General features: G+C 38.8%; 1 protein-coding gene across 1 annotated transcript in view; it reads left to right on the top strand.

Annotated features, from left to right (window-relative positions):
• The first annotated feature begins 13,096 nt into the window (after nucleotides 1–13,096).
• LOC18448229 (putative mitochondrial-processing peptidase subunit beta, mitochondrial) overlaps nucleotides 13,097–22,491 on the top strand; it is a 29,520-nt gene continuing 20,125 nt past the window's right edge. The window contains exons 1-5 of the mRNA XM_006858302.4: nucleotides 13,097–13,850; nucleotides 15,238–15,402; nucleotides 15,640–15,777; nucleotides 15,868–16,019; nucleotides 16,173–16,281. Coding sequence (XP_006858364.2) covers nucleotides 13,245–13,850; nucleotides 15,238–15,402; nucleotides 15,640–15,777; nucleotides 15,868–16,019; nucleotides 16,173–16,281 — 1,170 coding nt within the window. The 5' untranslated portion in view covers nucleotides 13,097–13,244. The remainder of the gene's footprint in view (nucleotides 13,851–15,237; nucleotides 15,403–15,639; nucleotides 15,778–15,867; nucleotides 16,020–16,172; nucleotides 16,282–22,491) is intronic.

Raw genomic sequence — 22,491 nt, forward strand, 5'->3', positions numbered from 1 at the left:
ATTGCTATTCACAGACCTATCCTCCATGGAGCTTCATCCACATGGCGACACACGTAATGGTCCAGGCTGCATGACCTTAAACTGCACATCCATGGTCCAAACTATATGACCTTAAACTGTAGCGGAGGTCTAGTTACGCAACCTTAAACTGCATGGCCCATGCTGCACGACCTTAAACTGCACATCCATGGTTCATGCTGCATGACCTTAAACTGCACAGCCTTGGTCCAAACTATATAATCGTAAACTGTAGCGGAGGTCTAGTTGCACGACCTTAAACTGCATGGTCCTATTTGCATGACTTTAAACTGCATAACCATGGTCCATGCTGTATGACCTTAAATTGCACAGCCATGGTCCAAACTATATGACCTTAAACTGTAGCGAAGGTCTTGTTGCATGACTTTAAACTGCATAACCGCGGTCCAAGCTATATAACCTTAAACCATAGTGCACGTCCTGGCTGCATGATGTTAAACTGCTTCGCCCAGGTCCAAAAGGCATGACCTTAAAGACATCCCCACATATGCGCACACCCCCTTTTATGTGCATATTCACACACATCCTCCCTAACCGACCCGTTCGTATGTGCACACCACCTCCATTACCTCTCTAATGAGACCACCCACTCACACACACCTTTTACGTGCATCGTTGTGCACTTCTTCCCTAACCAACCCGTTCATGTGCGTGCACCACCTTTATTACCTTTCCAGCGAGTCCATTCATCATTACCATCTTTCACCATTCCTCAGTGAGTGCAAGCCATCTCGCCACCCATACTTGCTCCACCATTCATTCATCATCAACTCTTCATAAGCGACCTCGTGTCATCTCCTCGTGCCACAACCACGCTCACTTCCATTCACCACTGCTACAGTCCAGTTGTATGATCCTAAACTATAGTGCACGTCCTGGCCGCATGACGTTAAAAGGCTTCACACAGGTCTTGAAGGCACAACCCTAAAAATATGCCGTCACAAAAAACAGGCATGGTGTACAGCTGAACAAGGGAACGCCATGAGTAGAAATGATGGACGGGCATGGTCACGAAACCATGAGTAAGAGAGTTCCGTGAAAAACAAAATCCAGGCGCGGTGAAAACCCCAAAAGGGCATCGTGAGTAAAAATAGATGAAAAGGATAGAAATGGCTGCAAGGTCTTAGGTATAAGAGCCCAAAAATAACAGCAGTTGGTGAAAACCATCTTTACAACGCCACTTCGCTTGTCCAAGTGAAAACCCGCAAAAGGGCGATTGGACCGACGACACAGGTTGATGCATGACCACCACCTCAGCTGACAATTTCTAAAACAATCACAATCTTAGTGAGTTCTACCTAAAATCCTCAAATGTCAAACATCAACAGCATGGCTCGCCAGGAAGTGAGAGCCGCATAAGATCTCCCAATAACAACGAGAGTCCTCGAAGGTGAGGTCGAATGATCAAAAGATCCCTCTGAAATACTAAAGGCCATCACAAAGGCAAGAAACTGATGAAGCCAGGGTCTAACCTGCCACAGGCTTCAGGGTAATCCTCGTCAAATCCCCTAGCCTACATGGGACAAGAATTTTGGGATAAGTCAGAAGCCCTCGACTATACCCCACTAGAAGGGACCTACAGAGATACCCTGAGCATCAAAATTAAACCTGGTGTAGCAGCGAACAATGCCAACTAAAAGGTTCTTAGCACTTGGCCTCCACGTAGGACTGATTCTGTCCGAGGAGGTCCCTACAAAGGCCACACCTTTCAGAATCACAAATAGTCCCTAGAGGATGAGGACTTTGACAAAATCCCTCTAGCCTGATTCTGTCCGAGGAGGTCCTTACAAAGGCCTCACGCTTCAAAATCATAAATAGTCCCTTGAGGGTGAGGACTTCAACAATATCCCTCAAACTTCCTGAATGATTGCATTTCTCAATTCTCTCGAAGCACAACATTCAGTGGGGCATGTTGTTGGAAGATATTTTTCATCATCATGGGTCACCCGCTCAATAAAAGCCTAGCAAACAGTGAAAATATTGATAGTCTCATAATAGCCCCGTAACTAGCCAAGGTATTCATGATGTCTCTCAAAAGTCTTCCGCCAAGTTTCGTTGTATTTCGACACGTCTAAAACAGTGCAGAATCAGCCTCTAGCACCCTGAAACGGACCCCCTATAACTATAGCTACATTCTTGGTATCTCAATTTAATATGGAAACACTGTCATTGGATCTGGCACTGTTGAAAACCTTTGGGGGTCAAATTTCATCTCAAACGGACACTCCAAGAAGAAGTTATAGGTAAAAGTGGGAAACAAGAGGAGCCGCACGCCAATCCCATGCGACCACCCTGCAACTCTGCACCATTGAAAGGACAATCATGAGCAGTGAATTTCGACACTCATATCTCACCCGTCTCAAGTTGGATTTTACTCAAATTTGGTGAGCATGTTCGTCGCATCAAGACGAGCGATTCGATATGTGGCACGTCCCGTGACGAGACCCGAACGCAAAGAGAAACTAGAGAGAAGTTGCTGAAATTTAGCAGGAAATTTAGCAGCGTTATGCCTCGCTCGAGCGATGTCAATATGTGGCACGTCTCGTGACGATACCCAAACGTGAAATTTAGCAGAAAATTTAACAGAAAATTTAGCAAGAAATTTAGAAGGAAATTTATCAGGAAATTTAGTAAGAAATTTAGCAAGAAAAAGTAGAGAGAAGTTGCTGAAATTTAACAGGAACTTTAGAAAGAAAAACTAGAGAAAAACTAGTTTTTAGCAGAAAAATTTTAGCAAAAATTTTTTGCAGAAAAAATTTTAGCAGAAAAACTAGTTTTAAGCAGGAAAAACTAGGAAATTTAGCTATTTTAGAATTCCGCGAATTGTTAGGAAGGGGCAAATCTAGGGCAGCATAGGGACTATTTTGGAATTCCATGATTTGTTTGGAAGGGGCAAATCTATCATTTTATACCCTAATTTCTATATATTTTTTAATTTATTTTATTCTTAATTTTAAAAATTAGGGTTGCTTTTGATCATCCACTCATGTTTGGGGAAAATTTTATATATACGCACGATCATTGTACGCACTAGAGGACTCTGTGTGTATATATAAAATTTTGATTCCAATGGCAACACTCATTGCCATCCGTGGGCATCCTCTTGTATTCCATGACTGGCACCGTGTGCCTCACGGGAGTTACCATCATGAGCCTCACTAGAAGTCATCGCCAACCGCAAGGGACGCGACATCTTCTCATGATGCCAACGACGATATCCATTGCCCCTTAGGTCCTTCCCCTTCCACCGTCTCGCTCTCTTTCTCTCCGTCCCCTTTTCGTCTCCTCATTCTTTTCTCCCTTTACTTGATTGAGGGTAAACTTAGCCTTGCGCTGTCATATCGGTCTCTTTTTAGAGTAATATTGATGCTGCGCTGGTCTTGAGAACCATGCCCATATTGCTACCAATTCGAGTCCGTAGCTTTCCAACAGTCATGCTAGTCTCGCCCCTTTGTCAAGTTTTCTTCTCCTTTCTCTCTTTATTGGAAGCCTTTTGTTTCATCACTCCCTCATATGAGCATGCGATGCCTTAAGACAAGGGTGAGTCTCTTCGACCCACTTGTCTCGCCAATTAACCATAAAAGTGTTGTGCAGAAAACAAGAGGATTGCAAGTCAAGGGAGGCGATTCCAAACCAGCTAAAGCAGCTGGGGGGGTTTCTTCATGATCTAAGAGGGTGCCCACGCGAGCTAGCCAGAGTAAGTCCCGAACCCACCTTAAATTCCTCTCTCATCGGTTGGTATACATGCCCTTGCTCTTGAGCAAGGTTCAGAGAAAGCGGTCTCAATTCCCGGGTTTGCTAAAAACCCAAGACACGTGCCGCCAGATCATCTAGATCCAGAGAGTGAGATCGAGGTACCTAACCAATCATATATGTGATGTTGCAAAAAGCAAGTGAAGTTTAAAATACACAGAGGACCCAACGATAAAAAAATCCCCATATAATGTAGAGGGAGAGATGGATAGAGAATACACCTACAAAAGAGAGAATTTTTTTTTTTGATTCTTCAATAACCGAAAATTTTAAATTTTTGGTTCTTCAACAAACCAAAAATTTTAAATTTTCGGTTTTTCAAAAACCAAAATTAGCGTGATTTCAATTTTTGAAAAAAGGAAAAACGGGTACTTTCATCTTTTTTAAAAAAAAATTAAGAAGTTTAAAAAACGGACATATCAGTAATAACGAAAAGTATTTGGTATTTTGATAATAACGGAAACTAAAATTGATATTTATGCAATTTTTCTAAATTTATATAAATGGTTAAGTTTCTTAAAATGAAAATCATAATTAGAATAACATTTAAAGCATAATTTATAATTCAAAATTATTACAAAATCAACTAATAAATCTAGATGACTTTAAAGTTATAATAAATTAAACATTCTAATTGAGGAATAATTTTTATCAATAAAAAAAATTAAATTTAAATTATAGACTATTTAAATCTATGATTTTTTGAAAAAAAATTGATCAGTCGACACCTTGTTGAAAATTTTTGAATTGCATGACAAACAATTTCTCCAATTTATATTACTTTACTTTCATGCATTTTCTAATGTTTATTTTAAAAGCTAAAAATATTTATTAAAAAGGTAAAATTTGTGAAATTTAAATTAAATTTAATAATTTTAAAATTTTAGAAATCAATTATTGAGTTTAATAAAATTATATATACAATCAAAATTTGTAGTTGAACATATCATGAACTAAAAGACAAAATTAATAAATGATAAACATTTTTAACAATAAACAAATTACATAGTATTTTTGTTTAAAAGCTGGGCAATAATGTTATTGCAACTTAGTTTTAAATTTGATTTTAAACATTAATTAAAAAAGTCCACATCACATAAAAAATATAAAGTTTACTCATAAAATTTAAAGCAAGCTATAACTTCTACTTTACTTTCTAAATTCAAAATTCTACTCAAAAGACTAGACAAAAAAAATTATAATTTAGTATCAATGAAACTTTTAATTCAAATGTGATATTACTTTTGCATTACAAAAGAGTCAACCAATATAATTAAAGGAAAATATCTCCATATCTCCTATTTTTAAATTTTATTTCTTAATAAACCCAAGGTTTCAAAAAATATATTCCAACCCCCTGGCCACTTTAAACGTGTTTTTTAAACTAAACAAATGTGAGAAAGATATGCTCTATCTAAACTCAATCCATTCTCTCTCTTCATTTATATACCCCAAACTTCTCTCTTTCTCTCTCTTGTTGTGTGTTTCTCTATCTTTCCTCCTATATTTATACAAATACCTCTCTCTTTCGTGTTTATCCAAACACCTCTCTCTCTCCTCCTAGTAACTTCTCACCACCAAACATCTCTCTCCTCCTGTATTTAGCCAGACACATCTCTCTCTTTCTATGTTTATCCAAACACCTCTCTCCTCCCAGTAACCTCTCACCACCAAACACCTCTCTCTCTCTCTTCCTGTATTTATTCAAATACCTCTCTTTCTTTATGTATACTTACCAGGTCTTTGGGAAGAGAGAGTGAGAAGAGAGAGATGGGAATATGAAGAGAGATAGCGGGAGGAGAGAGAGTGAGGGGTTAAAGATGGAAAAAATGTAGAGAGAGAAGAGGTGTGAGGACAGAGAAAGAGAGAGAACTTTGAGAGATGAGATTTAGAAAATGCATGTCTTTTTAGATTTGTTTGGCCTAAAAAAATATATTTAAAGTAACTCAGGGGGTTAGAAGAAATAAAATCTACAATATTTATATCCCAAGACATCTTTTAGAACCTGGTGTTATTGTGATATTTTCCCTACTATTAATGAATTAGCATAATAAATTGTCAATTTAATATGAAAAATAAAACACGAGTGTATAAATCTATTTCTCTATTATCTATATTGGATTTTCAAATTAGTGTCGATCTCTTTTCAATCTTTGGACATTATTTGTTTTTTTTGTTTTGACAAATGTTACTATTTTTTATTAGAACTACAGAAAGCAAATTACATCATTAGCAATAACAAGATCAGGTAAAAAAGCACTACCCTTCGCCAAATCGTCTGTCACATTATTAGCTTCTCGATAAACATGAGAGAAGGAAACTGTCAAGGAGGAAGACATATCCATAATCCATAACCATAAAGGCCGAAGTTCCCAAGGAATACGCTGCTCCATCTTGCACCACTTTATCACATTCAGCGAGTCACCTTCTATCAAATAATTGCTGCCACATTTTTTATCAATGATGATCTTTAATCCATAGAACAAAGCGCTAAGCTCAGCAAAATTTGCAATTCTACAACCTAAAAGACCCGCATAGGGAAAAATGATGTTACTAGAGCAGTCACGCAAGACTCCACCAAAACCTGCTAACCCAAGATTGCCCAAAGAACTGCTATCAAAATTAAGTTTCAATATACCAACAGGGGGCGCTAACCAAAAGCATTTTGGTCTATTACTTAGAATACCCACAAGAAATAGGCTATGTAAATTAGCCATCACATCAACCTTCGAAATACCCCAGCCCTCCCTTAGCACCGATAGCCAGGACCAAATTGTAACTTTAATAGAGAGAATCAGCATGTCCAGGGATAAGGAAACCCCTTCCAAGGTCCTCATATTTCTTTCTTTCCAAACTTCCCCCAATATGACTCCTTTAGCTAGCTTCCAAACAATCTTACCAACCTTTGGTAGATGAGGTAAAGATAATTGAGTAACAATTCCCTCTACATGTTGAGGAAGAGCCAAATTTATATTTAGCACTCCAAACAGCCAATACCAAATGCGCACCATGAAAGGACAATGAATAAGAAGATGCACAGCAGACTCACCATCAGCCTTACACAGTGGGCATACATTAGATAAAATCTTGCCCCTTTTAATCAAATTGTAAATTGTCAATTGTCATAATCTTGTTCATTGTAGCCGGCCAAATAAAGACCTGAACCTTGTGAGTTATCCGCCATCTACATACCTAAGCAATCTTGGGACAAGACCATCTCCACCTATCGTGAAAAAGAAGATTGTAGCATGACTTGACTGGGAAAACACCATAACTTTCAATCTCCCATACCATTTTATCATCTGCATTTGGTGAAATATAGATATTATCCAAAAGTTGCATCAATGCACACCATTGGGAAAGTAAGACATTATTCAATCGATCATATCCCAAAAAAATATCCCAGGATATGTTGTCACCCCTTATATCAACTACCTCACCGGTCTGATACATCTAATCCCCAAACCACCCTCTTTCTTTGGGGTACACACTCTATCCCATCTAAGGAGATGAAACTTTCTGGAATTGACATGTGAGCCCCAAAGAAAATTTCTCATCATTTTTTCTATTTTTTTTGCAACTAAGGCAGACATATTTATCAAAGAAAATTGATAGACCGGAAGATTAGCCAAATATGACCTAAGTAAGGTCACTCTTCCCCCCAATGATAGATGCTTATGCTTCCAAAGGTATAGTTTGAATTGGACTCTCTCTAATACCTTATCTCAAACAACAATGGACAGCCTTGAATTAGAACTAGGTAACCCCAGATAAGTGAGAGAAAAAGACCCTACTTTACATTCCATCACACTAGCCAAAGAAGCAGTCAGTGCCTCAGTACAGTTAATGCCAACTATGGAAGATTTGTTGAAATTCACTTTAAAGCTAATAGTGACCTCGAAAACCTCGAAGAACCTAGCAATATTCTTCACATAAAGAGGATTAGCATCACAAAAAAATCAGGGTACCACCATCATATTGCAAATGAGAGATTACAATACCAAAATTTGTGATATTAAACCCCGAAAAGTGACCCAATCTTTCCACTCTGCTCAACATCAAACTAAAGCACTCTGCACAAATAGTAAATAGAAAGGGAGAGAGAGGATCTCCTTGATGAAGACCACGAGAGGCTTTAAAGAATCCAACAGGACTACCTTTAAACAATATCGAAAAGTGAGCAGAGGATAAGCATAAAAAAATCCAACTTCTCTATCGATCACCAAAACCCATAGCCTTTATGATTTCCAACAAAATACCCCATTCAACACGATCATAAGTGTTTCCATGTCTAACTTAAACACAACACCTGCCTTTTTGCTCAAAACTCTAGAACGAATACATTCTTAAGCTGTAAGAACACTATTGGTGATCTGCCAATCCCTGACAAAAGCAGACTGAGTACTAGAGATAAGAAAAGGTAAATCAATTTTCAATCTCTCAGCCAAGACCTTTGCAATAATTTTATAGAGGCTAGTAAGTAGACTGATTGGTCCTATGTCAGACAAATCCAAGATCAAAGATCTCTTGGGGATAAATGCCAGAAAAGTAGAATTCACCCCTTTGAAAATATCTCCTCTAATCAAGAACCTTCGAACAAAATCCAACAAATCACCCCTCACCAAATCCCAAAACTTATGAAAGAATACTAAGGGAAAACCATAAGGACCCCGAGCTTTATCTTCAGCCATAGAGAACACGACCTTATGCAGTTCCTCCAAAGAAACCTCCCTCTCCAAAGTAGTTTTCATCTCGACTGACAGCAATTTAAAGGGAACTCTGCTAAAAGAGGGTGAGAAATTCACTTCTTTAGTGAAAGCCTTCATAAAATGGTTAATGACTACCTTTTCAAGTGCTTTCTCATCTTCAGAGTCTACTCTAGGAATTGTCAAACCAGAAAGATCATTTTGTCGTCTTTTTAATCTGGAAAAAGCATGAAAATATTTAGTATTAAGGTCACCTTCCTTTAACCATTTAGATCTAGACCTTTGTCTCCAGTAAACTTCCTCCGATCTATGAAGTTCCTCTAGTTCCTTAACTTTCAAGCATCGATCCAACACATCTTGTTCCAAAAGCACACCATCCGATTGGATGTTGAGGTCTAGCATTTCTATATCAGTAAGAGCACCATCAATTTTAGCTTTGATATCAAATTTGTTCTCTTTCTTTCAAGCAATCAATTTATGTTTGATATTAAAAAAGCTTTCTGTTCAATTGGAAGTCCAATGTGCCCTCTACAATAGTGTTAACCCCTTAATCAGCTCGACCACATCTTTCTCTTCCAGCAAAGCCACATTTAGACGAAAAGGTTTCGGCCCTCCCTTTAACAAACCCATATTAAGCAAAATGGGGCAGTAGTCCGAGGAGATTCTAGGTAAAGCTTTCACCGACGCAAGAGGAACTCCTCCAACTATTCCACCGATGTAAAAAATCTATCTAGTTTTGACATAGATAAATTCATGATACTATTATTGGACCAAGTGAATTTAGATCCAATAATAGAGAGATCCATCAAGGAATTAGTTTCAATAAATCTATTAAACATAAGCATTTATGTATTAATAGGAGTACATGCCAGACATTCATCCGGTCACCGAATAAGGTTAAAATCCCCCACCAACAACCACATGAAAAGAACATGATTGAATAACAGAAGAGAGCTCATTAAGAAAGCTTTCTTTGAGAGCAGGCACAGTGGGCCCATACACATTCAAAAGACCGCAAGAGAAATCCACATTAGGACTATGGAAACCCACTAGTAAGAAGAAATCCTTGATAACAATTTCAATATTCACCAAAACCAAAGGATCCCAGAGGACCCATAGGCCACCCGATGCCCCAGAAGCATCTATCCCATAAAAAGCAACAGCCGCAGTACCCCAAACCTCCCGGGCCCCATAAACATTAGAACTCGGGAGCTTCGTTTCTTGCAAGAGCAAAACAACATGCCTATATTTTGTAACAAGCAACCGCACATCCCTCTTCCTACTGGGATGGCCAAGACCCTAATATTCCGTGATAAGAGACCCATTGAAAACCAGAAAGGGAGTTAGAGGAAGAACCAGTTCCTACGGGACCAAAGGCCAAGTACACCTCCTCCAGAGCCATCGCCTCCTTCAGTTCATCATCTTCATCATAGGATGACGAAGAGGAATCGTGCGCCTCTTGCGGCTCAGAAATCACAATTGCCGAAGACGCGCCACCACTGGCAATAACATGGGCTTGAAGTCTCGCAGAAGAACAAACTCCTTTCATGACACCCTTTTTCTTTTTATCAGCAACATATTCTTTAGCCGGGGTCTTGGCAGCAACATCAGAACCAACGTCTAACTCCCAAAAATTGTTGGGAAGCTTCCCACTCACAATGTCCCTCTCTACTGCTAAGCGAGTCTTTTGATGCTCCTTGATGTCCTCAAAGATCATCCGCAATGGTATGCCATCCATACCAATGTCTTCCACTAACTTGCCAATAACATGAGCATCCTCCACCGCAGACCCATCCTCCACCTCAGACCCCACCATTGACTCTGTGGTCCTTTCCACCTCTGGTTTTCTAGAGTGACCAGAGGAATTGCTGAACTGCATAGGGCTCCCGGTAGCATAACCCCTACGGCCTTCCGCCATAGAAGTTTTCGACTGACTAGGCTCAACGGGGGGACTCACCACAGGGTTCTTGAAGACCACCAAGTTCAGTGACGGAATATAAACTACTGCATCATAGTTATCAATGGAAAGGGGCATATGTTCGAGAGTAGCTTCCTCATCATCAATCGTTACTACAGCACGGGGATCGATAATCAGAGGGTTGAAGCCCTGCCTAGGAGTCATCTTGGAAACTTTTGCCACTGCCCGATGAGATGGAAGTGGATACATACTCACCTTCCAAAGAATAGCCAACAAGACACATAAGAAAAGTTGAGAAAAACACTGATAAGAATGAACCTTTTGGGCTCTCAGTCGCAGTAAAAGGAATAGAATCAAAACAATGGAAAGAACTTCCCCTTTAAGCTCCAGCTCTTTCCAAAAGGAGGAGAGGAGAATGGAAGTCCAAAAAGGGAATTCCCAAGTGGAAGCTCTGCCACAACGAACAAGAAAGATTTGACATGGATATCGATAACAGGTAAGTCAATCTTGGGACTAGAATCCACCGCCCCAGCCAGCTTATCTAACTTTTGCGTCTTATCAGCCGTAGATGTACCTATCGAAGTACACAAGAAAGTGTGATCTTGCAGAGACTGGTCTTGTTGAACTGTTGGACACGCCCTTGGAAATCGACGATGTACTCGATGCATCCAATTTTAAACCATCCGCAAATCCTCTCGAAGAATCCATCTAGGAATCTACCTATAGCAATCCAACGTTTTATGATATTAGGCGTTACCTTATTTTTGAAATTCGAATTCATAAAATTACACCTCATGATCTTCCCCCCTTGAGGGTGATTCTGGTTCCCAGAAGAAGACTTTCCGGTCGTTCTCCTCATAGAATCCATTTGGAAATATGAGCCATGCAGTTCTCCTTCCTTGGTCATCTCCTGCACAAAAAGGTGTAATAGAGATTTCAATGAAGCTTTCACATTAATAGAGATTTCAAAGAAGCTTCCACTCAAGCACAAGATAATGGATCTTGGGAAAAGGAGGCCAGAGCATTTGCCAACCTTAACTCGCACAGCACTGCATATCGGGCTCAAAAAAGGGTCCCAGTCCAAATCCAAATAAACCCCAAACTGACCTACCACTTTTTTAATAATGGTCAAATTCCAACCAGAAAGGAGGAGGCCCCACGACTTCAACCAAATAGAATCCACAAGAATAAAAGAAGAGTGATCAGAAGGCTTCCACTGATCTAAAGAAAGAGGACTGCCGCGAATACTACAAAATCTGTTGGACAAAGCTTTCCTCACCTCGTCCTTGGAAAGCAGCTTAAAAACCATTTTGTTTGGGCCAATAGCTTTAACATCGTGACTGTAGGATAAGCTCCACCATCTTTGGACCCAATCAGAAAGGCTAAAAAGATCAGAAATGGAATATGGTTATTTGCGCTTTCCTCACCTCGTCTTTGCAGCATAACTTCTTTGGATGGAATATGGTTATCTGCACTTCTTTGGCCCAAAGCATGGATTGATTGGTCTGCGAGATTAAGCTATCCACGAGTTGTGCTACCCAAACAAGCTTAATACCTGGATAACCATTTTCCTCGATATAATTTCCCTATATTTTTAAGCCATTTTAAGGATTTTCGAAACTAGAGCACAATCTTTCAACATTATTTAGGGTATGTGAGAATGTCTATAGTTTTTGCTTATTTCACGGTTGGCCAGCTTTTCTCTTTGTTTGGGTGAAAATTGCCCTAAAAATTTTATACGTTCGACTACTTCATTATCAACCACCATAGTTGTTGGAGAGCTGAGTGATGGAAGTGGGACGCGCCCTTGCTTAAATTGTTTAAGTTGACATGCAAACTATGGTCCCTCGACCCATTCATGTAGGTTGTCGGACAGAGGTAGAAAAGCACCGGCATCTTGTGCCACACTTAGAGTAAAACAACTGCTAGACCCATCAAACAATTGCCGGACCACCTTCCTTTTTGCCTGACCGACAACCTAAACAGAAAGACAACGGTAGGATCTAAAGTTGGATGTGTCAGACTATGTACAGCTAGTGTCGGACCGCCTTTCTTGCTACCGGACCGAGACCACGTTGTGGATATAGGTGAAGATTAAAAGAAGGTATTTTGGTCATCATTTTACCCTTTTTTTTCTTTTATTGATATATTTATTTTTGATATATTTATTTTTGACTTGGAAGAGTATTTTTTGCAGGAAAAGTTAAACGGTGTGGTTTTTATAAGGTTGCAACCTCAAACAATCCAATTAAAGCGCACCTCTAAATTTTGTCACAACATGTAATTTTGGTGTAATTTTTTTTTAAAATTATCTTAAAATCTATTTTCATATCTACTTATAAAGTTTTAAACTTCAAAAATGATTAAAATCAGGTAGATCTATAATCATACAAAAATCTTGAAAATAGATGGTGCAGATCATGTGTGGCAAGATGCACTATTCTATAGACTCAAAAACTTTTTTTTTTTCGTATTCATACATCTCGATGTTGAGATGATCTAGAGGGTTTTAGCAACATTAAAACAACAATTTTTGATGAATTTTTGAGGTGCATATGTAATTATACATTTTAAAGACCTTATACGAACTTTTTTCAAAGTTAAATTTGATGTAAAAGTTGTCAAAATAAAAAAAATAAAAAAAAAGAATTATTGATGAGAAGTTGGAGAAAGTCTGATTGTACGGACTTTTGCGTTTTTCCGTAGATTGTTCAAGTTATATGCACCGCGCCAGTGAGTTTCAATACTTCAACGGCCCCTCCCGCCGCCCTCCCGCTCCCCTCCCGCCCCTCGCCCTTTAAACAGCCGCAGCAGAGGGGAGACAGGCCATGGCCACCATACTACGCCGCTCCATTCTCCACCGCCACCCTTTCCACACACTCCCCTCGCTCTCTACCTCCTCGCCAGCCCCAGCCCCAGCCCCAGCCCCAACCCCAACCCCAACCCCAACTTCAACTCCAACTCCTTCTCCCTCCCGCTTCCTGCGCCACTGCAAGGACACACCCCCGGAAAGCAGCGACCACTTGCCCTTCCTCCGTTTCCCTCAAACCCGCATCTCGACGATTCGCAACAGCGGCCTCCGCGTCATCACTCAGTCGTCGCTCTCGTCACGCACTGCCACTGTTGGAGTGTGGATTGATGCCGGCAGCCGCTATGAGGCCCCAGGCACGAACGGCACTGCACACTTCCTGGAGCACATGTTGTTCAAGGGGACAAGGAGGCGCACTGCCAGGGGGCTTGAGGAGGAGATTGAGAATATGGGGGCGCGCCTCAATGCCTACACTTCGAGAGAGCAGACCACGTTCTACGCCAATGTGCTTGAGGCTGATGTGAATGCAGCGATCGATGTGCTCGCAGACATCTTGCAGAATTCGAGGTTCTCGGAGAATGCCATACTGCGGGAGCGTGCTGTTATACTTAGGGAAATGGAGGAGGTATTTTTCCACTATCTCTCATTCCTATTTCTTAGTTTTAAAGTCTTTGGGAGAGTGGAAAAGGTGTCGTTATGCCTCTCTTTTTGTCTATTTTTTTTCTGAACTTTCTCCATTTTTTTTTCTGAACTTCCTCCGTTTGTTTTCTGAACTTTCTCCATTTTCTTAGTTTTTAAAGTCTTTGGGAGAGTGGAGTGGAGGAGTAAAGGGGCTTGCTTCCACATTTCTTAGTAGGCCGTTTGATCTTGTGTTAGGTACCCAACCACTACAGTCCAAAACCCTTGGGTGATTGAGACATGGATCGTAACATACCACCACGCCCCGCAGGCGACGTCCTTGGCGACTCTCACCCTATGGTTGCTCTCACTCTGAATTTATTTTTTCAGGTAGCCCTTTCCTAGGATGTGAACCTGGGTCACAGTGGTTTCTATGATACCAAATGTTAGGTACTTAACCAATGCACCCCAAAACCATGAGTGATGGAGACGCAGAAAGTTAGGCCTTTAAACCACCTAGGATCGTAACATCTGGTCAGTCAAATTTCTGGGGTGTATAATTTTCTCATTTTCTTGGAATTGTTCTGTCGTTTTAATATACTCTTTTTTTTGCTACTTCCTTTTTTATTCTTTTGCGTGGGTGAATGGGTCATTGAGCAGTAAATGGTCTATTTCCTTTTCCTCTTTATCAGTGGCATTGTGTGTGTGTGTCTTTTTTTTTAAAATATTTTTTAGTTTTGAATTTGTACTGTTTGGTTGTGTTGGATAGTTCAGAGCTCTTTTGCTGCTCTTTTGTGCTTTCTTGAGGACATTGAGAAGTTTTTTATGTTTCCACTGGTTTCTTTCTTTGCCCTATTCCTTTTTATGGTGCGAGTTAGCATCCTCTTTTGTTGCGCTGTTGTGCTTAATTGAGAACATAGAGAATGTTATCATGTTTCTAGTATTCTTTCTTTTTCCATTCTTTTACTCTGATCATGTTGTAATGGGAAAGGCTTTTGCCTGAAAGAAAACATCAAGTTATCTGCAGAATGATGCATGCTTTTAGTTATGTTTACCTGAAAAATGACTTTTGTAAGAAATCCCTGAATCTGGTTTTGTGAAGGGGTTCATTATTTTTGGATTTCAATCATTTTATTCATGCATTATTCTCTCATTGATTGTTCTTGGTTTTACAAAGATTCATGACTGATGCCCCATTAGATTTTAACTCAACCTTTGGAATTGTATTTCTTTACACTTGTTTTGACTCATACTCACACACATGGATTTACGGCACATGCACATTTTGTTTGCTTAAAATCCCCTCCCTTTCTTTAGTTCTCTCTGAATACTGTTTAGCTGTTGGTCTAAGTGGATAATCCCTCAGAATAAACAATTTTTGTTTTGTGTGGCAGGTGCATAGTCAAACTGAAGAACTCATTTTTGATCATTTGCATTCAGCGGCATTCCAACAAAGTCCATTAGGAAACACCATTTTGGGCTTCCCCGAGAACATCCGAACCATATCAAAAGTTGACCTGTTGGAGTACATAACCACTCACTATAGTGGTTCTAGAATGGTGTGTAGAACATGAATGCTTCTTATGTTTCCCTTCTAGACTTGGGACAATCAATTTCAGAATTGTGAGCCATTTTCCTTTTTGTAATTAATGAAAAAACAGTAGATCAGTTTGTGTTCCTCTCATAACTATCTTGTGTTAATCCTACAGATTAATCCTACAGAATAAACCTTGTATTGCTGCTTTGAGTGACTAAATGTACATCTAACGCTGCCTCAATAAAATGTGACTAACCAGGTCATATCTGCTGCTGGTGCAATTAGACATGAAGATATTGTGAATCAAGTAAAGAGACTATTCAATCGCTTGAATCCAGATCCCACCACTGTGGCTCAGTTGGTTAGAAAAGACCCATCTGTCTTCACTGCTGCAGAGGTAATTTTTCTCCATGTGTTTGTTCCATGCCTTCGTGGAGAATTTTGTAGAGAAGTCTTCTAAACTATGTTGATTCCTTTGTGTTTCTAGACACGTGTGGTGAATGATGACATGTCTATTGCACATTTTGCTGTGGCTTTCAAAGGGGCTTCATGGACTGATCCCTATTCTATTCCTTTAATGGTAATACAAAGTTTATTGGGTTCATGGAACAAAAGCGTTGGTGTTGGCAATTGCTCTGGGTAATTTCTTTTTATTATATATATTCTAAATGGGTGGCTATTTTTTATTGGTTAGTGGCCTGATATGCTTGTTACCAGCAGTTGTATGCATGCAGTTTGAGCAATGATGCCAAGCCACTAATGACATTAGCATGTATTTCTTGAAATGGGCAGATCTGAACTTGCTCGCAGAGTTGGGACACATGACTTGGCTGAGAGTATAATGGCCTTTAATACAAACTATCAAGATGTTGGGTTATTTGGTATCTATGCTACTGCTATGGTAAACAGTTTGTTTTTCTCCATAGTTTGCTATTGATTATTTGTGCTTTTTTGTTACTGCTTTTAAATGAATATCTACTGTTTCTTTGAACTATCTAATTATTGAATTATTTGTTGTCTAAGCTATGAACATGGGTAGGGAACTCTTTCTATGCCTTTTTCATGTTTGGCATTGATAATTGTTTCTCTTCTTTTTTACTATTGTATACACTTTTCTAAAGTTCTATCATCGGACTTTTGGTCTTCAACAATGTCTTATTTCAGCATTCTCTCTGTGTGTTTGTGTGTGTGTGTGTGTGTGTGTGTGTGTGTGTCAGTGTTTTAAAATGCGGGATGCGACCTTGATGCTGTGGGGGGCCGATGCGGCGATGCGGCCCAGATGCGGGTGCTGCGCGATGATGCAGTCAATAAATGTAAAAAAATTCTAAAAAATCTAAAAAAATAAGTTAATGCATAGAAAAAAAATATGAAGGTGATATATGTGACAATAGGTATTTTAGTTTAATGATTAACTTCAAAACTATTAGCTGTCTGAGATTCTGTATCGAGTTATCCACTATCCCCTGATAGAAACTAGAAACTTGAAACCAGCTTCATAAAGCATTCAACAATCAACAACCATCAGCACAAATTTGTACCGTAAGCACAACTATAATTCAGCACAACCATCAACAACCATAAGTACAACCACAAGCACAAAATAATGATATTACAAAATACAAATCAAAAGTCAACCTCAAGAAGAGTTAATAGTTAATAAATAATAACTTAATACAATCATCCATATTGAGAGTCAATTTTGAAATTTGAACTTCATTTTTTCAAATATCAATCAGACAAGTCATCTTGAGAATCGTCATACGCATCATCAATATCATCCTTGACGGCCTCCATGTATTCTTCTTCATCGGTCTCCTTTGAGTCAGTTTCCTCCTTGACCTTTGAAGCTAATGTGTGAGTGCGACTAGACCCAACAGCTCCTCTACTCCTTTGTGCTCTAGTGTTAGGTCGATCTTCTTCATTAACCCTTGTTGCTAGCTCGACATCAAGCCATGTAAGATCCTCACCCTCAAGTACATACTCTTGTCTTGGATCCACGGTCCACTCACTTATGGAATCACCATCAGCTTCATATAATTGAATAGGGTTGAGCTTCGTGCGATTTTCATACCTCTCCCTAAGCAGCTCGTTATACCGCACATAAACCAAATCATTCAACTTTTTCTGCTCCAACTTATTTCTTTTTGTTATAGGAGCTGTGGTAGAAATTTGAAATTAGATAAATTAGATTTTAGATTTTAGATTAGAAAATTGAAATTCAAGAAATAAAGATTAAGGACTAAGGAGTAAAGGACTTACATGCTCAAATGCACTCCAATTGCGCTCACAACCAGATGAGCTACATGTGAAATTCAACATTCGAATAGCGAGACGTTGTAGATTTGGTGTCTCGCTTCCATATAATGCCCACCATGCAGCTGTATAATATTTTATAATTTAGAATATAGTTAAAAATTAAGGGTATAAAATAAACAATGAAACTATACATAAAGTAAGAGACAAGTAAGATTATTTTTGGGCTTTTGACGTTTACCTGGTTCTGTAGTGTCAGTATTTTGAGTGGCAATATCTCTCCCAAAGTTTCCAAGGCTAACTTTAACTTAATCAATTCATGGCTCTGGATCTCATCCTGGATATCTTTGTCTGGCACCAACCCCTCCAGCACATCTAAGAACCCACCATTTATTACACGATCTGACTCAATGGATCGGTGCTTGTAGTGAAGAGATGGGTTTAAAAAATAACCGACTGAATGGAGGTGCCTGTGAAGTTGGGTATCCCATCTCCTATCAATAATTTCAAGTATAGCCTTGCGCAGATTTTCATCATCCTTTAAAACATCTTTTATTTCAGTTCTTGCCCAAGTCATTGCCTCATGTATGTAGCCCATGGCGGGCTTCGCATTACCATCAACCAGTCGAAACACTCTCATTAAAGGGCGAGCCACCTCCAATGCAATAATTATTTGACTAAAAAAAGATGTATTCAGAATAATTTTTTCAGCCTTTCTCCCATCCTTTTGCTTTGACCATTAGTTTTGACTCCATTGCTTTGAAGCAAACATGGTCCTCAAGGCACTTTTTTGCTTGGCCAGGCTTCGAAGAGTGAGAAATGACCTGGCAAATCTAGTGATACCCGGTCTCACTAATTCTCTCTTCTTTGTAAAAGACCTCATCATGCTTAGGACTATGGTGTGATTGTAAATAAATCCAACAACAAACATAGCTCTTGAAATCACCTCATTAAATAAAGATGTTGTACCCATTTCCTTAAGCATAAGATTAACACACTGAGCTGCACAAGGAGTCCAAAACATATACTTCCTTTTCAAAGTCAAGAAATACCCAGCTGCAGCATAGTTGGCACCGTTGTCAGTGATAATTTGTACCACATTTTGCTCCCCAATAAAATCGACAATCTCATCCATCAAGCCAGATAAGTATATACCATCATGTGACTTGTCTGATGCATCAATAGACTTAACAAAAAAAGTACCTGTTGGGCAGTTAACCAAAAAATTAATGAATGCCTTTGATTTCCCATCGGACCAACCATCACACATAATAGTGACCCCATATTTCTCCCACCCTTCTCTCTGAGAAATCAAAATTTTATTCACATCAAATACAACATCCTTCAACAAGGGCTTCCTAACCTCATGTAGTGAAGGAGGAATAAGTCCTGGGCCATATTGCCCAATCGCCTGGACCATACATGCAAAACTATCCAGAGTTATAGTATTAAAAGGAATGTCGACCATGTAAATCCACTTTGCAATCCACTTACATACTGACTTCCTTTGTTCTTTCTTATATTTATTTTCAATTGTGGTTTGTTTTATTTTTTACTTTCTCTCCTGAACCATAATTTCGGGGCTAGGGGTGAAAAAAGAATCCATTTGCCCCTTAGAGAGAGGTGTTCTTCTCTCAGCACTACCACCAATATTTATAACCCTCTCTCTTGAGATTGGAGAATGAGTACCCCTTTGCCTCATGGCAACTTCAGACATACCATCATCATCATCAACATCATCAAATAATTGCATGTCATGAAGTAATTCCTTTCTTTTTTTTTTTCTTTCTCTTTATCTTTTTTCAATCTATCCAAATAATCTCTAATCTCCTTTCTTATATCATCTGTAGCTTGTGGGCATGCTCTTACATTCCCAGAAAGTTTGGCTAAATGCTCTTTTTGTCGAAAAATACCACCCATATAAGTATTTCCACAGAGCAAGCATATCACACAATTTCTACCTTTCGGATTTTTTAGTTTAGCATATTTCCAAGTTGGATCCTTGTTACTAAAAGATTTGGAAGAAGACATTGCCCCAAAAATAAGTATAACAATATTATTGTACAAGAAGGCATAAAAAGTTACCGACTTTGTGAAGTAGTGCTCGCTTTCTTCACGGCCTTTGAAATCCCCAATTTCTTATCACAAATTCACGTTAACATCCCCAAATCAACAATCAAAAGCATCAAATGAACATCCACGTATCAAACAACCGCCAAATCAAAGATTTGGATGAAAAAAAATTTTCGCCAAATTTTTTTTTTCCTTCGATTTGATGCAAAAAAAGCCACAAAAGTGGCTGGAAATCTTCGTTTAGGGGGTATAGTAACCCCCCAAACAGTTTCCCTAAACTTTGGAACTACAAAAAGATCATTTTGCCACTCCCTGAAGGGCAAAATCGAAAAAACAGATCGCAGAAACAGATGAGGCGAGATGCGGTGCGATGCAGGATGCGGCCTGATGTGGCGCATATGCGGTTGCATCTGTCAAAAGCGCGATGCGGTCGCATTTTAAAACACTGGTGTGTGTGTATGAAAATATCTCCATACTGTAGTTACCCGAATTGTCTATGAGGGTAGCGATTCCATTTCGGAATCTCGATTCGGCGTTTCCCCGGGCGCAAGTCGATTCTAAAAGAAAGGATTCACGTTTTCATTTTTTGCGGAACGCAATCCTACCTAGTTTAGGAATCTCGATTCCTAGATTGCTGGAATCAAGATTCTATATCTAGGACTTTATGATTCTTAGCTACACAAGAATGCAATTGTGCTTGTGAGAGTTGATTCCAAATTTTTTGGAATTGCGAACCCATATTGTTTGGAATCAAGTTTCTATATCGCAGACATTGTGATTCCTTGCTACACAACAATGCGATTCTACTTATGCTAAATGTTGATGCAAATTATTAAGAAATTGGGAATCCATGTTGTCAGGAAGCAATGTGAGCATAGGGAGAGCAGAAACCCTTTGATGTGTGCTCAATCATGAGTGAGCACGACATGTATGAGATCATGAGAGAATTTGAAGTTGCTGCACACGACAATAAATCAAAATTTAAATATGAGTAATATGTGAGCATAGGGAGAGTAGAAACCCCTCGATGTGTGCTCAATCATGAGTGAGCGCGACATGTATAAGAGCGTGAGAGAATTTGAAGTTGTTGCAACAATAAAATCAAAATTTTAAATATAAGTAATATGCTAAATTTTTTATTTTCTTATTTAGTAATTTCCATCCTTCATTCCATGTTACTTTTTAAGAACTCTTTTTTAAGAACTCTTACAAAGAATAAATAATACTAAAAAAATATGTTATTTCAAATTTAATAATGTTTGGTAAATGGTGTGGGCCCTAAACTACTAATGTAATAATGTTTAATATATGATCGACATTGTCATTTCTTCAAATTGAATAAGAGGATAAAAAGCTTTTCTTTAAGTAAAATAAGAAGATAATAAGAATATGAGCGAAGTGCCATGTGTGGTGTTTTAGGTTAAGTTAATCATTAAATATCAGAGAAATTGACTAAAAATTGAATAATTCAATTTTCAAAAGTCAAAAGACTCGAAACTATATTTAAGAAAGAAGAATTACTATGTCATGTACTTATTTTATATTTCAAGGAAAGTAGATAAAGGGAGCTTTCCCTTGTTCTCACTTCTTATATGCCATAGATTAGCTCCAGACCTTGTAGGCATAATAGGGTTATCGGTAGACCGAGTCCATTGTATGGGATTGTCCACAAAGATATCATAAAGGTTGACATTAGTACTTGGAGTCTTGGACTGGGTATATATAGACCAAAATTCGATCTTGTAATAATGGATAAATTTATATATTTTTTGAATACTTATCTCATATACCGAAGGGAATTGTTTCGCAATTCTAGTAAGGGGAGAATTTCAATTCCAATATGGGGAGAATGACAACTCCGGAATGGTGAGAATATTGATTCCAAGTTGATGGGGACAACGATTCTAGAATTTTAGGAATCACGATTCCATATTTTTAGGAATCACGATTCCAGCAACCATCACGTCTGATTCCATTTAGGTATGAAACGCGATTCCAATATGAAAGGACATTGATTCTTGCAAATAGGGAACACGATTCCTAATTTTTTGAATCGCAATTTTGAAATAGTGAGAATCATTTTTCTCAAATCCGAATCGTACAGAAAAGGATTCTTAGATTCTGAAACTTCTGATACACATGATTTCGATTCCATAAATGATTCGGAATCACAGATGTTTCCAACAACTATACTCCATACCCCTTATTTTTAAGTTTCATTTCACAATAAACCCAAGGTTTTAAAAGATATCTTGGAGCAAAAGAATTGTAGATTTTATTTCTTCTAACCCCCTGAGCTAATTTAAACTTATTTTTTTAGGCCAAACAAATCTAAAAAGATATCTTTACTAAAAGCATATTCCCAAACGTCTCTCTTTCTCTCTCTTTGCACCCTTACCCTCTCTCTCCATCTTTCCCATCTCTTTCCTCTCATTCTCTCTCCTACTGCTCTCTCTTCACGTTTCCTATCTCTCTCCCCTCATTCTCTTTCCTAATGCTTAGATCGTCACCATCAGAGCTTGCATTCTCTTTCCTCTTCGCATAGACATCATCACCAACTGAGACTAGGACAGAGAACAAAAAATTCACAGAAAACAGAGAAACAACACCCATGTAATTTATTCCATGACAACTTTTGCACCAACAGCCTTCAATTTCTCGATAATTTGTTAGGCCTCTTCCTTGGAAACCCCGCTTTTGATAACAAAAGGGATTTTCTCTAACAAATGCTTAGCTTCTTTAAGGCCCAAATTAGTAAATGACCTAACTTCTTTGATGACCTTGA

This window comes from Amborella trichopoda, chromosome 5 (genome assembly GCF_054954075.1).
Source record: "Amborella trichopoda isolate Santa Cruz 75 chromosome 5, AtrichopodaSantaCruz75HAP2 v2.0, whole genome shotgun sequence".
In the NCBI taxonomy this organism is placed as follows: Eukaryota; Viridiplantae; Streptophyta; class Magnoliopsida; order Amborellales; family Amborellaceae; genus Amborella; species Amborella trichopoda.